Consider the following 15767-nt stretch of genomic DNA (forward strand, 5'->3'; position numbering starts at 1 on the left):
TGCCCTTCAGTCTGAAAACTTCCAAGGTGACAGCCCAAAATTCTTCAAAACAGATTTCCTCATGCAGAGCCTTTTAATCACGTCTGCCTGATGGTTTTAGAGCAAGTTTTTGCGAGGTTTAAAAGTGAAGACGGGAGTCCGTTCGAAGAGAATATTTCTTTCCCTTCACGGAGTATTTCTCACACTTCAGGGAGCAATGAAGGTTACTTGCCTTTGTTGACTTTTCTGGTAAACAGGCCAGCTGCACAGAGCGAATGAGTCAGCTTTATACGATTAGTAATTGTGTCTGTATGTTTCTACAGTGTCCTTCCTTCCTTTTCAACACTGAGATTACTTCCTTTTGACTGAGCCATGCGCAGGTAGCTTTGGGCGGAGATGAGTGATGTAACACTCCAACACTGCCCAATCAAAGTGTAGATGAGGGGTAGGGGGCGGTGAGAAGTGACGGACTTCACATTCTTCCCAGAAGTATGATTCTTTGTAGTGAAGGACTTCATTGAAAAGTCGTGGTTCAGGACTTCGTGTAATGTGAATCTTCGTTGTTAAGCCTTCGTTGTTAAGGTAAGCTGTTGTTTGAACTTCGTTGTTTAGGATGTTTCCCCACAAGAAAGGCAGCAAACAGAAACCTGAGAACTATAGGCCAATTAGCCTGCTAGATGTGCTCCCAAAGATTTATGCCAGACAACTATTGATTAGGCTTAATGAATGGATAGAGACTAACAATATAATGTCCCGTACTAGGCAGGATTTAGACCGTGCACAAGTATGGTGGATCAAGTCATCAGACTTTTATGCATCATTTGGAAGTATGTCAAGGTAAAGGGGGGGGTCACATCTACGTAGCATTAGTCGATGTTGGACTTGGCCCTTTTGCAGGGTCATCCCCAAACTTTTTGCCTTCCTCCTGTATTTTCTATGACCTGTTTTTGTTGGTTTTATGACTCTGGGCACTTTACCACTGCTGATTAGTGCTAAAGTGCATATGCTCTCCCTATTGTAAATTGATGTATGAATTAGTGACTCCATGATTGGCCTATTTGATTTACTCTCAGACCCTAGTACAGTGCACTGCATGTGCCCAGGGCTTGTAAACCAAATGCTGCAAGTGGGCTTGCAGCTCTTTTGTGCCACCCACAGGAACAGCCTGCAAAAGTATGTCCCAGGTCTGCCATTGCAGAGCCTGTGTGCAGTCTGGTACTGCCAAGTTGACTGGGCAAGTGCACCCACTTGCCAGTCCCTAAACCTTACCTTTACTTAATATCAGACACCCCTTTGGTAAGCCCAAGGGCAGAGTGCATTGTAAGTATAAGGTAGGACAAGCCCTGTATTGCTATGAAACTTTTTATGGCCTTTGCCCGAAATAAAGTATTCAGACTACAGGTCATTGTTACAATGTACGGTATCGGGCCACCTAAACTCAAAAAGGTCCCTATTTCTTTCAGAAGACTCCTTTGGGTTGTCTCTAATCTGGACCTAGCTTTCTGGGCAAGTGGGCACACTTTAGCATCTTTGGAGCTCATTCAGCTGGAGGAGCAATGGTATTTACAGCTTTCTGCTCTGGCTCTGGGTCTGAAGCGTCCATCTTTAATTTCAAGTTGGTAATCCATGCTGCCAGTAGCTTTTAAAACATGCTAGCAAATAACATGAGCCTCTAGTCTTGACACAAAATGTGTCCATTACTTACCGGTAATGGCATTAGTCCTAGTCCTACTCCCTCGCCTTCTTAATCATTGCTTAAGAAGGAAGGTGAGAGACGACGGGAGGTAATACCGTAATGCAGTCACCGTTTTTTGTGTTTTGGGATCAGAAAAGTGCTAACCCTATGTCATGGGGCGGGGTGCCACTGTGTTGACATTGATGCTGATATGGACTGGTGGTCGGCTGTTCCCCCCTTTACACCCCTTTCTATTTCCGCAACACAGCCTGCCTCTTCCTGGCCGGAGGAGTGGCCTCGGACGGACAATGACACCCGCTGGGGAGACGCAGACCAAAAGGTACACGGACCCTTTAAATCCCACGTCGAGGATGACGAGGCTCCGCCCCACTGGTTCGTCACGGAGCCAAAAGGAGGCATGACCAGGAAGTCGTCGGACGGCGTTTCCCGAGGAGGAGAAGGCGCGAGAGACTGGAGAGCTGAGACGGAGATGGAGTACTGCGGGGAAGAGATCTTGACGAGCCCAGCTGTGGACTGCAAGCCAGGAGGCCAACGGACCGGCGTTTCGCCCCACCACGTTCCCGCGGGAGGAGCGTGACTTACAAAGGTACAGGGCGAAGTGGCGGGCTGGGTTGCACTCAGTGGCCAATCGAACGTGTAGAAAACCAGTGTATATAGTGTAAAGTCTCCGCAACCCCTTTCCTCACGAGCACATTAGGCACAGGATCGACCGTGTGTGTGGAAATCACTACAGCACTTGGTGTCCCTCACTTCCCTGGCCCCCTAAGAGCATTACGAGGAACATCAGAGTGATTACTCTTTCTCCTTTTCTTTCTTCTACATCCCTGACCCGGAAGGATACCCTCGCCCCGACGACCATCGCAGAATCACTGGACTGGCGGGCTCCCATACTCGGCGTAGCAGAAGCACCCTGGAACCTGTTATAGCACCACAGTTCGGACAGTGGATCACTCCAGCGAAAAACAAAGCACCAATCCAAATATCACCAACTTATTCACTTTTCAATAAACCAGCATGCACTTTCCAAATGCTCCCTGTCCCAAGAGCATTACCCAAAACCATTGGAACAATACTAAATATTACAATTGGAACCCGATACGCCTCGATATATCACTTGCGGTAGGAAACATTTCTATATATCTTCTTCTTCCTCTTCATTTTGTGATATATATGAAAATACCCTCAACATACACATCGTTGAGGAAATGTGGTTTGATTTAATAATGATTTGGGTATTTGATGGAAAGTGTTTTCGCGAGTGTATCTCGATGTACTTAACGCTCCTACAAACAATCATAGGCATATACATATTGGGAATAATTATAGGCATATACACACTGGGGTCATCGGTTTCTTTGAAACCATTGGTGGTCCGGGGATGTTGAAATAGGAATATGTGACAATAGGGTCACAGTTGGTTGATGATTATTTTGTTGATGAATAGTCGATGTCTGAATGGGAAATAAACTGGGCATAATGTCGCGCTGAGAACGCTTTCACTCATGTTGAAATATATACACAAACATATGACAATAGGTGACGACACACTTTTGCAATTGGTTGGAGGTGTTTTTGAGGTTAAGTTTTGTATTGAATATAACTATTCAGTATAAGTGGTGACACTAATGCTTGGTGATAAATTGACTCATTTTACGCAATGATGATAGATGATGTGCAGGATGTTTCTCACAGCTCGCACTGATTCTGCTCTATAGAAAAAGGCGCTGACGAGTGTGACTAGAATATAGATACAAAAAATGGTCCAAGACTAATCCAATTGCTGAACCAATTCCATTGGGATATATGTTATATTAGAATGTTTTTGATAAAATGATAATGTGAATGCAGGCACTTTGTGCATATGAAATATTGTATGTTTTATGAAATATTTCGAACTTTTCAATGCTGCATCAATTGTGTTTTAATGTGGGCACTGTAATGTCATAACTTTTAGATATGTATGTGTTGTCTTTTGTGGCACTTATAGTGTTATTTTTTATATGTCTTTTTTCTAAACTCACAGCCCTGAAGAAGTTCTGGTCACAGAACGAAACGCGTTGGCTGGTGTCTTGTCTTTAAGTGGATCATTAATAGAACATTGAAATTTGTACATCACGACTCAGCGTCTATATAAGAGGACAGTTGAAAGATTGAATAGTCTCTTGTAATTGGAGGAGACCAACTCTTTTAGCGGTGCTTTTTCATTCAGGACAAATACACCCTGGAACCTGTATTCCCCAGAGGCGTAAAGACGGAGCCGGACGAGTTTGCCCGGTTGAGACACTCTAGTAGACGACGAAGAGCCTACTTAAAAATAAAGCCATCTTTAAAATCACTACTTCAGGTGTCCGACTCGCTCCCTGCTGCCTCCCCTGCTCCTGATCCCGTACACCCTAGAACAAATTAGGGCAACCAGTAGGAGTGAAACCAAGAAAGAAGCAGTGTCAATGCAATAAAACACAGCTAGAGTTTGAGATGAAAATGTTGTTTTTGTTACCATTGGTGTAGCGTCCTTTTATCCATTCTGAAATAAAAAAGACAAACATATAAGCACTCCCAAGATAGAAAATTGCTGTTGCAGATCTATACAGTAGGAAGGGTACACAGGGAAACATACATTTGCAAGTAACATCCCTCAGTAGGCAGATAAAGGGCCATGCTAATGGGTCATTTACTGCAACAGCACCACAGGAATGCTATCGATCTGCATCTAACAATGACCCTGGACTAGGAAGCAAATTGAGCGTAAGTGGCAATGGTTTTTTGTTTCACAGAAGCAAATTGTTATCTGGGATTTTTTTAAATTAAAACAAAGCATGACGCCTGCCGAGTGCTCAAGCAAAACATGTTGCTTATCCAGCATTCTTCTGTGCCTTGTGCATGCACCAGCGGATGTACAGGAGGCATAGAAAATTCACGCCAGGCAGCCAAGATGCTTTAAACATGTCGTCTTGTCCTCCACCATGGGAGCGAAGGCCAGGAGCTCCACTGGCCTGACCTGACAGGTGTGTGGAACGCAAACCAAAATTAAAATGAGCCATAATGTCTTCTAGGTAGGCAAGAATATCCGCAGATAAGACAGCTCAGTGTTTTAACTTTTAAGGCATACTCTGTAGAGATCTGTTTGTATCCATCTGGCCTCTGAATCCAAAGGGCCATATGGTTGATGCATTTTACCGGTCGCAAATGGCCCGATTCGCAGAATCAGGCCATTTGCAACCTGTAAAGTTATTTTTTGTTATGTTTGAATTCCAATTTGCGATTTGGTAACATGTTGGAATTGCGAATACATACTGATTTGGTATTAGGAAGGGTCGTGCTCAGGGCATCCCTTCCTAATACCGAATTGCAGCGGTATGTAAAAATGTTTTGCGACCGAAATGCAGTCGCAAAACATTAGCATTTTACCACCTACTTCAAGTACTGATATGTGTGTATTTGTTGCAACTTGATTGCAGTTAAAGTCAGGTAAATATTTTAAAAACTTGCAGCTCTGCCTGAAGTAAGCCAACCTTCAGTAATTTAAGGTTAATCGGGGAGCCCTGTCTGAGTTAAATCTCATCAATGTCTCTATTGCACCATTGAGGAGAAAATATATTATTAGAAAATAAATATTAGTGCTACGAAAGGACAACTTGAAAATTAGAACATTTTTCACCACGGTACACCTACTTTTAGGTGGGGACCTTATTACAAAATTAATTGAAGATAGTCCGAATGAAGATGTTGCTTAATATGGAGAGGTATTTTGGGTACATTTGGCATCATTTTTATTCGATAAACCCTGTTTTAAAGGACAAATATTAAAGAAGCTGCTTCAAGAATTGCAAGTAAGTGCTTTGATGGGCCCTTCTTCACCAATGTACAGTAAAATGCATGTTTATACAGGAAACAAAGAGGCCATGTTAAATATATATAGTCAATGTTGATGCTACTTTAAATATGTTAACTTTCAGGATCTTCCCTAGACAGTAGCAAATTGCTACCTTATGGTGGAAAGGGTGTTTGTATGGCAAACAATAGAAGCCAGACAAATTGTTCACAATAAAAAGAAACCCAAATACGAAGGATTATGTTAATTAAGATCTAGCATGAGCAGATTAATAAAAAGCTGTTTTACCCCGATAACAGGGAATTAGTGTACGTCATATTTTGAAGGTCATAACTGTGAGCTCTCAGTCGAAATTGCGATAACATAGCACAGCATGGTATGACAAAGGCTAATCTCTGGGTAGGTGTGCTTTCTGAAAGTATCTTTGACATTTTGTATACACCAGATCACTCCAAGAACTGAAATACAGTGATTTAGAAACGAAGGTATATTAGTCACTCAAGGATATCACTCCAAGAACTGAAATACAGTGATTTGAAACAAAGGTATATAAAATCACTCTGGATAAAGAAGAGAGGAGGGAGAGACAAAGGTTGGATCCACTGAACTAAAAATGTGGTTACTTGATTCCCAGATATGTTGGCTGTTGGCAAACAGAACATCCAGTATGCAAATGTCTAGATTTGTTTGTCTAAGTATTTTATTGAATCATTTAAACTATTAATAGACCAAACAATTTGTGTTTATTTCAGAGGACTGAAGATCCATAAAACGCAGCCTAGAACAACTAAAGACTATTAAAAATATACAAATTGATATAAGCCATAGTGCTCCACCGATAGTACATTGACTGCTCAAGCTACACACATACATTAAGTGATTTGACAAAAATATTTTAAGAACATATCAAATTTTCATTAGAGAGGTTTATAGATGTGCAGGACTGTATTATTCTAAAATTATGCACACAATTAATGGGACAATTTATGCTTTGTAAATGCTAATCTTGGATAATAATTTTAAAAACACATCATAGAAAGTTTTCCATTGTACTAATAGCCAAACTGTCTTGGCAATCCTACACCATAAATTTGAAGCAGCAGATATTTTGAGACAGCAAAAATGAAAGACTCAAAAGCATTTGTTTTGCATATTCTTAGGGCTGCTGATATGCTAGGGACCATTCTGAATTTAAAAACCAGACGCTTTGCCCTTTGAGACTCTACATAGCCCAGATAGCATTTAACCCTGTAAATTTTTTCAACACGAGCTACTAGTCTGTTAACTTTTCCAGACTAGTGTGACTCACAATTATTTGTTTCCTCCTTTCATGTAATCTGTCTTTGAGATCTGAAGCATGCTCATGTAAAAAGACTCGGGAGTTAAGTAAATATTCTCCTAACCAATCGGCTGTAGTTGGTTATGCACACTTTTGAACATACTTAAGGTTATCACTACCCTGTACTAGTAGAAGATCCATAAGGGCTTCTCTAAAAAAGCAAAGACCTTTGGTACTCCACAGATGCACCCTATACAGTTGAGGTTTGAGACGTGTTACTGACTAAATAGTTGTATGGCCTCATTTATAATACAGTAGAACATAGAACGTTATTTGTGCTAAGCTCAAGAGGTGTTTTAAAGAAAAACTATTTTCTGTTGTTGATTAAAAAATAGAGATTAAAATGTCCCCATATCTTTCCGCCGTACACAGATGTGGCCTAGGCTTGACGTTTATGTTTTTTCAGAGAAGGTCACAGAGATATATTACTGTCCAGGCCTTTTGGGCTAAAGTAATATTGACCTTAAGACGTTGTTTTTTTTCATTTTCTATCGCAACTTAATCTGACACTGAGATAATTAGTGCCATTTACTGCTCTTTAAAATAAATCCCCATTTCTAAATTATTCTGAAAGCTTTTTAAGGATTAAAGACCATGAATGATATTGTCGTGCGGCTGAAAATTAGCCCACTCAGTTTTCCGAAATCTTCAAAGGTAGTGAGCATGTTCTGAATCCCGAGTAGGGTGCTTGAACCTAATGATGCATTATCAGCAGATTAAAAGGTTGAGTTTTTTATTCCCTTTTCCCTAAATTGGTGCAACGTTAATACAACTTCTTAGCCAACTCATTACAACGATTTGCTATAAGGGTAGCGAATAGTATTATTTACTATTCCTACTCCAGTTTGTGTAACAGCAGGGAAGGTGTTGGATTTTAAATCCAATACCATTGTGCCCCCTACAGCAAGTCATTGAAACAACATGTGATGTAATGGTATGTGTGGTAACAATGCGGTCATTGTGACAACCACGTTGTAATGGTACCGCATTGAAAACGCTGTTTCCATAATCAGGTAATTTTCCTGACTGCTGAAAAGAGTTCATATTTAGGTTGGTACTCGTCAGCGCCTGGAGGAATGGACGAGCTTGCTGGCCTATAACCCAAGGAGCAGGCCGGTTTCGATGTGGCATGAGCCTGGAACGAACATCAAATACACCCTGTGAAATATTGAATGAAAGTCTGTAAGTCATAAAGATAGTCAACTCTTTTTTCGCTTTGAGACATTCTGTTGGACTTGAAATAGTGATGATTATTGTTCCTTATGGAAGAAACTTTTATTGCTTTGTGGATCTATGTGCAGCATTCATTATTAGTGATTGTGGAGCAAGAAGGAAGACATTTTTCTGGCTATGTGGACTTTGGTGTGGCCTGCAACACTAGTTATGTGGAACCCTAAAAAAGAAGCTTTTGTTGGTGTGTTTTCTTAAATGTCTTCTGTTTCTAATAAGAACATTTTTTTTCCTAATATGTTCTCAAGGTTAACTTGGCACTGATTACGTATCCACAAATACGATTACTATAAATATGCCTGAAGCAAGGGTGTGTTCTGCTGTCTGTTTTAGTTAGCTTAGCTACTATAGTTATTAATAGAACTGATCCACATGAACTTCTGAATCGAGATGCTTTCCCCAAAGCTCCTGTGTTATTTGTTGTTGCATTGCTTTAAGTTGACTGCTTGGTCTTTCTTAATTGGCCTACAACAACAGTTAGATGCAATATGGACCTCCTGTCTTGAAAACATGTTTTTCATTAATGACACCAAGATCAAGGTTTTGGTAATTGGAAGCATGTGTGTAACTCATAAATGGTGATTCACTAATATCTGTGTATCTGTGGATGCCTTTGGAAACTGATACTTAGTCCTAGATAGACCATAATAGCATGGTTTGTAATCATGCCGTCTTTGGTGTTGTGCTGGTGTACACCTTTACTAATCCTGTTAATACAAAGTTGCCCTGACACCACTTTATGGCTACACCGTTTTGCTTTAGAGCCCTCCTTTAACTTTAATTCAGGGGTAGTAAAATGTTGGAAGCACATCCTTTTGTTATCAGAATGCACAGTAGTCATAGAGGCCCTCTCCTTGGATTTGGGACTGAAGCCCCTGGGTTTGCAGGCAGAGATCACCCCTCTGAATTTCTACGTTAAGCTTTGCAATGACCGGTGTTTGGCAATAGCTGGAGATTGCCTCAGGACCCTCATCAAAAGGGTTTGCTGTCATGCAGGATTCTATGGCAGGACCGGAGGCTCAGATTATGCTTCTCAATTTCTTTACTTGCTCCAACAGCAGCCAATAAAAAAATATATAAAAAACGACATAACCCATGAGGCTTTGGACCACGCCTCTATTAACAACCAATCATACGTGTCCTGCATACACAAAATAGCGAGGCACCATCTTCACTGCCTCTTTCTTTGCTGCTCCACAGTCAAGATAAGTGCCTTGCTATTTTGCTTGTAGTTACCTGAGAAACTGTTTTATTGTGCTTATTTAGCATTATTATAATTGGTATTATGCTGTTTATTAATGCCATAGGTTTGTACCTTGTATTGTACAATAACACGTTTGCCCCGCTCTTTGCGCGCAATATTCTTTTAAATCTTACTATTTGCCCTGAGGGCGTGTTGCGTTTTTCCCTAAATCTTTTCCTTAAATCGTTTTTATTGTTTGGCGCCCTTAAAAACCCCGGTTTCACTTGCGGATGTGAGCGGTGCACTCTGTGTGCCGGTGCGATCCTCACACTACCGACTGTCTCTAGCCCCCACCGCTTGGAGGGAGGTTGCGCATTGGAGCCTGATCGGGCTGCATGCGTCGGTCCTTGGTATGCCTGCATGCGTTTAAGTATGAGCTCGCAAGCTTCCCATTCACATGCTGGTCAGACGCCTCACTCCGGGCTCGAAGAATAGGAGAGCAGCTCGGCAGTTGCAGGCTAGTACTGGGGCTTATTATTAGTCATTTTGAGTGCGTTGGTCAGCTCTAAGAGCTTAACCCATTCTTATAATCCACTGCTCTAATTTGGATTACAATCATTTTTGCAAACCCTTGTTTGGAAGTAGGGAGGGGGAGTTGATCACCCCCATTAGTCCTAGTCTTCAAGGGGTTGGTACCGTTTGGCCTCGCTGCCCCAGCACTACCTCCCATTTGACGCCTTTTCCTACAGCTGGGTTGTAAAATTTAGCTTCCCACTGGGGATTTGTATTGGAATATACCCATATTTGCTAGAGATGTCAGACTGCGAGGTCTACGAGGAAGAATTGGCTGCCTATGGTCCTGCGGAGGACCAGAATTATTTTATGATGATGACATGGACACCCTTATTGAAAGGAAGTTAGATCAAAGGCTAGACAAGGCCCTATCCTCCGCCTTACTGCCTATATCCCTTTGTCTTGACCAGTTAGTAGGGGCAAATCCCCCCCGGTAGGTACTCCTAACCCCTCCCCTATCCCCCTGCCTGAGCCACCTGGTCTCCTATGGCCCCACGTGCAGGTATACTGCAAACTCCAGAAAGCTAGAGAGAATGATTATATTCCGGAACCCTTAGCACCCTCCCCTGTCCCGGGCCCCGCCATTCCTATTCCCACGACTGACACTGATGCTGATACTGAGTCTTCCTATTAATTGCGCCAACGTAATCGCGCCAAGAAGCGCAAGCATTCCATTTCCCAGTTCCAACGATCTCTTTCACCTTTGATCCTGCCAGTATTGTACATCCCTGCTCTTTGGATTGGGCTCCCGCCATGGCGGTGGCGGAATACAGGCAGGCTAACCTGCTAAAGAGCTTTGGTAATGAAGTTTGAGCCCACCTACGACCTGAATGCCCCTGCCCTGACCTTGCAAATAAGATTGCTTTGTCCCCTGAGACAGATACGGCCATGCAGACATTCCTCAAGAAATATAAAGAAGACCCTAAGAAGGGCATATACCGGGCCCTTCGGGCATGTCAAGATAAGTTGTTGGATGTATCTGGTCCATTGGCCAGGATTCTGGAGCTAGCACTTCAAGCGCAGGAGACGGGAGCAGCAATCCACCCTGAGGTCCTGGCAGGATGGACCCAAAGGGCTATATGCCTCTGTGGTAAAGCCAATTGCTCCCTTTTCTAGGAGAGGCTCAAGTCTGTCCTCCTGCAAATCGACCCACAGCTTGTTGAACTCGCTTCGGCAAAAACAGGCCCCCTAGCGGAAGGGCAATTGTTCAATGAACGACATTGTCAAATTTGTCAACACGTTCACGTCACTGGATAAGTCACAGTCATCTCTCAAGACAGTGTTCCTCCCTGTCTCTGGTAGGGCCGGTCGTGGCAGGGGACGGTCGACCGGCAGCTTCAGTCATCAAAGTCCCCAGCGTGGCTTCATCCCTAGACCTCGTGGATATACACAGGAACCTGACCAGGCCGGATTTTACCCCTCAAGATCCGGGGATTTACGTGGCAGGTACAATAGGGGCATCAACAGGGGATACAGACACAACGATGCCCAATCCTCAGGTAATTTCACCTCTATTTCCTTCGCTTCCTCTGGGGGGCAGACTGTACAATTGGACAAAGCTCACTTCAGATGCATGAATAATTCACACTGTTTAGGGGTACCAAATGGAACTACACAATGTCACTTGTCAGGTGTCTCCCCCTGCTCCTCTCCATTTTCCCTATAAGAACACTCTTTTATAGATTCAGAGCTTCGAGAACTTTTGGCAAAGCAGGCTATTGCTGTGGGACCCTTCGCCCCGAGGTTTTTGCAGCAACATCTTCTTTGTTCAAAAGAAGGGAAGAGGACCGACATTGGTGCTAAATCTCAGGGAGTTCAACCTTTTTGTAGTGTAGAGACATTTCAAGATGGAAGGGATCCATCTTTTAAAAGACTTATTGCTCCAAGGGGACTGGATGGTCCGCCTGGATCTGAAGGATGCTTACCTTATGGTACCCATTTGTCCCTCCCATCAGAAATATCTCCAGTTTCAGTGGAAGATACAATGGTTCCGGTACCTATCCCTTCCTTTCGGCCTCTCCTCAGCACCATGGGTGTTTACCCAACATTTGAGGCCGGTGACCTCAGGGCTTCGAGAGATGGGGGTACGCATGATTGTGTATCTCAACGACATGCTTCTTCTAGCCCAAGACCCCATACTACTGAGCACTCATTTACGATGGACAATATCACTACACAAGAGTTGGGTTTTGTGAACAATACCAAGAAATCCATGATTATCCCGTCCCAATTAGTGGACTTCCTAAGCTTTCAAATAGACTCGGTGAATGCTTAGTTGCTCCTCCCCAACTCCAAGATCAAGTCCATAAGAGGGAGATTCGAGCAACTCTGTCAAAGTGGTAATCTCGCTGAGGTCCCTGACGAGGATTGTGGGTCTCCTTGCTTCCTTGATTCAGGCGACCTTCCCAGGACCTCTTCACTACAGAGCGCTGCAACATCTCAAGATTCACTACCTACTGAAAAGATTCTTATACGATCATTTGATCGCTCTATCTCTAGGCGCGCAAGAGGAGCTACATTGGTGGCCAGCGCACATGGAGGCATGGAACAGCAAAGCCATTGTCCGAGCCTCTCCAGACATTCTTATCGAGTCAGATGCCAGTCGTTGGGGCTGGGGGGGGGGCAAGATGCAGAGATTTTGCCACCGGCGGGCGGTGGTCCGCAGAAGAGTTACAAATAAACATCAACTGACTAGAGTTGATAGCCGGCTCATTCGCAATCAGGTCGATCTCCCCTCTGTAGAGCAATTGTTGCATTCTCCTGCAGATGGACAATGCGTCAGCGGTGCAATACATCAATCGCTTAGGAGGGACCAAATCTCAGCTTCTGGCCAACATTGCGAGAGAATTTTGGCACTTCTGCCTATCTCAGAAGATCAGGGTTGTAGCAGAATACATTCCCGACAAGAGCAATCAGGTGGCAGATTGGAACTCCAGGTTTCGGAGGGATTTCAGCGACTGGAGACACCATCCTTCTGTGTTTCTCGAGATCATGAGTATTTAAGGCCCTTGTCCGATAGATCTTTTTGCATCTCGCCTCAATGCTCAGCTTCCCAGGTTCTACAGTTGGAGACCGGATCCAATGACGTTGGGAACGGATGCCTTTCTCAATCAGTGGGGTTCTGACAGGAATTATGCCTTTTCCACCTTTCACGTTGATTCCGAGAGTAGTGGCTCAGGTCCAGAGACTAACAACGTCATTAGTGTTAGTCACACCGTTATGGAAGACACAATCATGGTTTAAGACTTTGTGGGAACTGTCAGTGGATCTTCCGTTCCAATTAACTGTGTTTGGGATGCTGCTCCAGGACCCAGTGGGCTCAACGCATACTCTGGTCCTTCAGAACCAGTTAACACCCAGTTAACATTCGGGGAACTAAATGGTGAACACTGTTCACCATTTAGTTGCATTCCCCGAAATGAAAATATGCCCTGTCACTTTATGCCCATGTGTTGAGTACTCTAAACAGAGCACTATGCACGTTTTACTAATGTGTGGTTTGTACCTGAATCATAGACTTGTTTATCTCAAACCCTCATTCAAGAAATACAATGTAGATACCACTAATGCAGCTATGAGCCTATTGTTTGCACTAAGAGATCCCAAGATTTATTTTTCTGTTGCGATGTTTATCTTAAAATCAATTCATGTGAGAAAAAGTGTTGTTTTTTTAAACTATTTTTAACTGATTTTAATGTACTAACTAATTAAGATTATATTTGTGTAATTGGACTTAATTGTTTGTATATGTATATTTGCTGCTTTTCTGGTTGCTACACAAACTGAATAAAGCTTGCTGAACCAAACCAGTTAACACTCATGGTCTGGACGCTCTCCGGAGACATGAACGAATTGAGGGCCTTTCGTCAGCGGCTGCCGACTCTATACACCAGGCTTGGGCTGGTGTTTGCTCCCTCCACCCGCAAACAATATTCTGCATCCTGGAAGCGATGGATGGGTTGGTGCCTTCAAAGACAGGTGGATCACGTAGGATCTGATTTAAAGGAGATATTAAACTTTTTGTCAGAATGTGCTGAATCAGGTCTTTCTTATAGGTCTGTTAATTTCAGGTCAGCTTTATCTGCAGGACATAATCACATTGATGGGAAAACAGTGGGAATGCATCCACTGGTTTGTAAGTTGTTGAAAGGCGTCAGGGTTGCTTGTCCGCCTAGTCCCAGATACACTACGTTATGGGGTGTTTCTAAAGTTCTCTCTTTGTTAGAATCCTGGCCAGACAATAAAGACTTGTCTTTAAAGTAATTATCTGCAAAACTTACTATGTTGGTGTATCTTATTTCCTGTAGAAGAGTGTCTCATGCTTTAGACTTGGCAGGAAGGCTTTTCTCTCCCCAAGATGTTTATTTCATCATCTCAAGGAGGAGTAAGATGATGTCTTGTTCGGTCGAGTATCCCGCTTTTCCTCATAATTATGTGTTTTGAAATGTTTGAAAATGTATGAGGAAAGCACTTTGGCTCACAGATTGGACCCTCTGGGTCAGTTGCTCTTTGCAATTCAGAAACCTTTTCGTCCAGTCTCAGCGGCCACTCTAGCACGTTGGGTCAGGTGGGTGATGGCTGAAGCTGGTATTGATATTGCTGTGTATGGTGCGCATTCCATTAGAGGTGCTATGGCCTCTAAGGACTTTATTATGGGTTCTCGTTTGGAAGATATTTTGAAAGCTGCAGATTGGTCTTCGGACTCAATGTATAAAATATTTTATTATAAGCCTATTACTCATGTTTCTCCTGTTGTGGTAGGTCAGCTTTGAACCAGCATAGTCTGAGCCGCCAGTCCTGCCATATTGTGACAAGAATTTTAGATTCTATTAAGAACACGGAGGTGAGGATTATCCCACCCGTTGGGACAGGTAAGATTTACAACTGCCATGTTGTTGTGATACAAGAAATGTATAATGTTTTGCCCTACCCTGATACCAGTTTGATGGGTACACTTTTTCAAACTTGTTTCTATTTTCAGGAATGGAATCCAAACAGAGTTGAATCTGCTTCTCTCTGTCACAAGGATGCTGGCGTCCCTGGTGGATAGTTGTCTCGTCGGAGACTCGTGTGATGTTGCTCTCCGTTGAAAGTCGGAACTGTTGCTGATTTGTTCATTGGACTGCTTATGGCAAAGAAAGAGGCACTCAAGATGGTGCCTCGCTATTTTGTGTATGCAGGACACGTTTGATTGGTTGTTAATAGAGGCGTGGGTCAAAGCCTCATGGGTTATGTAGTTTTTTATATGTTTAATGCGTTTTTTATTGCCTGCTGTTGGAGCAAGTAAAGAAATTGAGAAGCATAATCCTCACCTCCATGTCCTTAATAGAATCTAAAATTCTTGTTGCAATAGCTGCAAAGTTTTGTATTCACCACTGTTCTTTGACTTCATTATTCATGAAATTAAACATGATATCTTGACATATCACTTTTTAAGGCTGCTTATGAAGATGTGTTGTATAGGAAGAGAAAACAATCCTTAATATTTGGGATTTTAAGATGACTTAGGACGCGTCTAAAATATTGTGGCCGATTCATCTTCAACCCCTGCTCCTGGAAATGAGGTTGTGGCTTCCGTTTGAGGAAAGACCAGCAAAAATGATGAGCAGGTATACGGCTGATAGGAAATGCGAGTGTGCTATGAAATTATGTGAGGCTGTAGTGCACTTCCTGCTTGTCTATCCACGTTCTCGCAATAGTAGTAAAACGTGTTTAAAATAAGTTTTAAGTAGTGTATTAGTTTGAACAATTGTAGCGACTAGAAACCTGCTATTTAAGATCATTATAGAGGTGGCAATCACAGGTGGGGATTTTATGAAGTCTGCTATGAAATAAGAAAAGTTTAAAGTTGACTATATGTGATTATTGTTCTTAGCATGTAAACTTTATTAATTTTGTCTTTTACGAAAAAGTCACTTTCACTATGAGTTATGTT

General features: G+C 42.7%; 1 protein-coding gene across 2 annotated transcripts in view; it reads right to left on the bottom strand.

The window, feature by feature from the left end:
• Positions 1-15767, bottom strand: part of LOC147703513 (butyrophilin subfamily 1 member A1-like) — a 79437-nt gene that overhangs the window by 18397 nt on the left and 45273 nt on the right. For both annotated transcript variants that reach the window (XM_086931883.1, XM_086931882.1), the window contains one exon: positions 4173-4199. In XM_086931883.1, the coding sequence (XP_086788009.1) occupies positions 4173-4199 (27 nt within the window). The remainder of the gene's footprint in view (positions 1-4172; positions 4200-15767) is intronic.

This window comes from Lissotriton vulgaris, chromosome 7 (genome assembly GCF_964263255.1).
Source record: "Lissotriton vulgaris chromosome 7, aLisVul1.2, whole genome shotgun sequence".
Taxonomy (NCBI): domain Eukaryota; kingdom Metazoa; phylum Chordata; class Amphibia; order Caudata; family Salamandridae; genus Lissotriton; species Lissotriton vulgaris.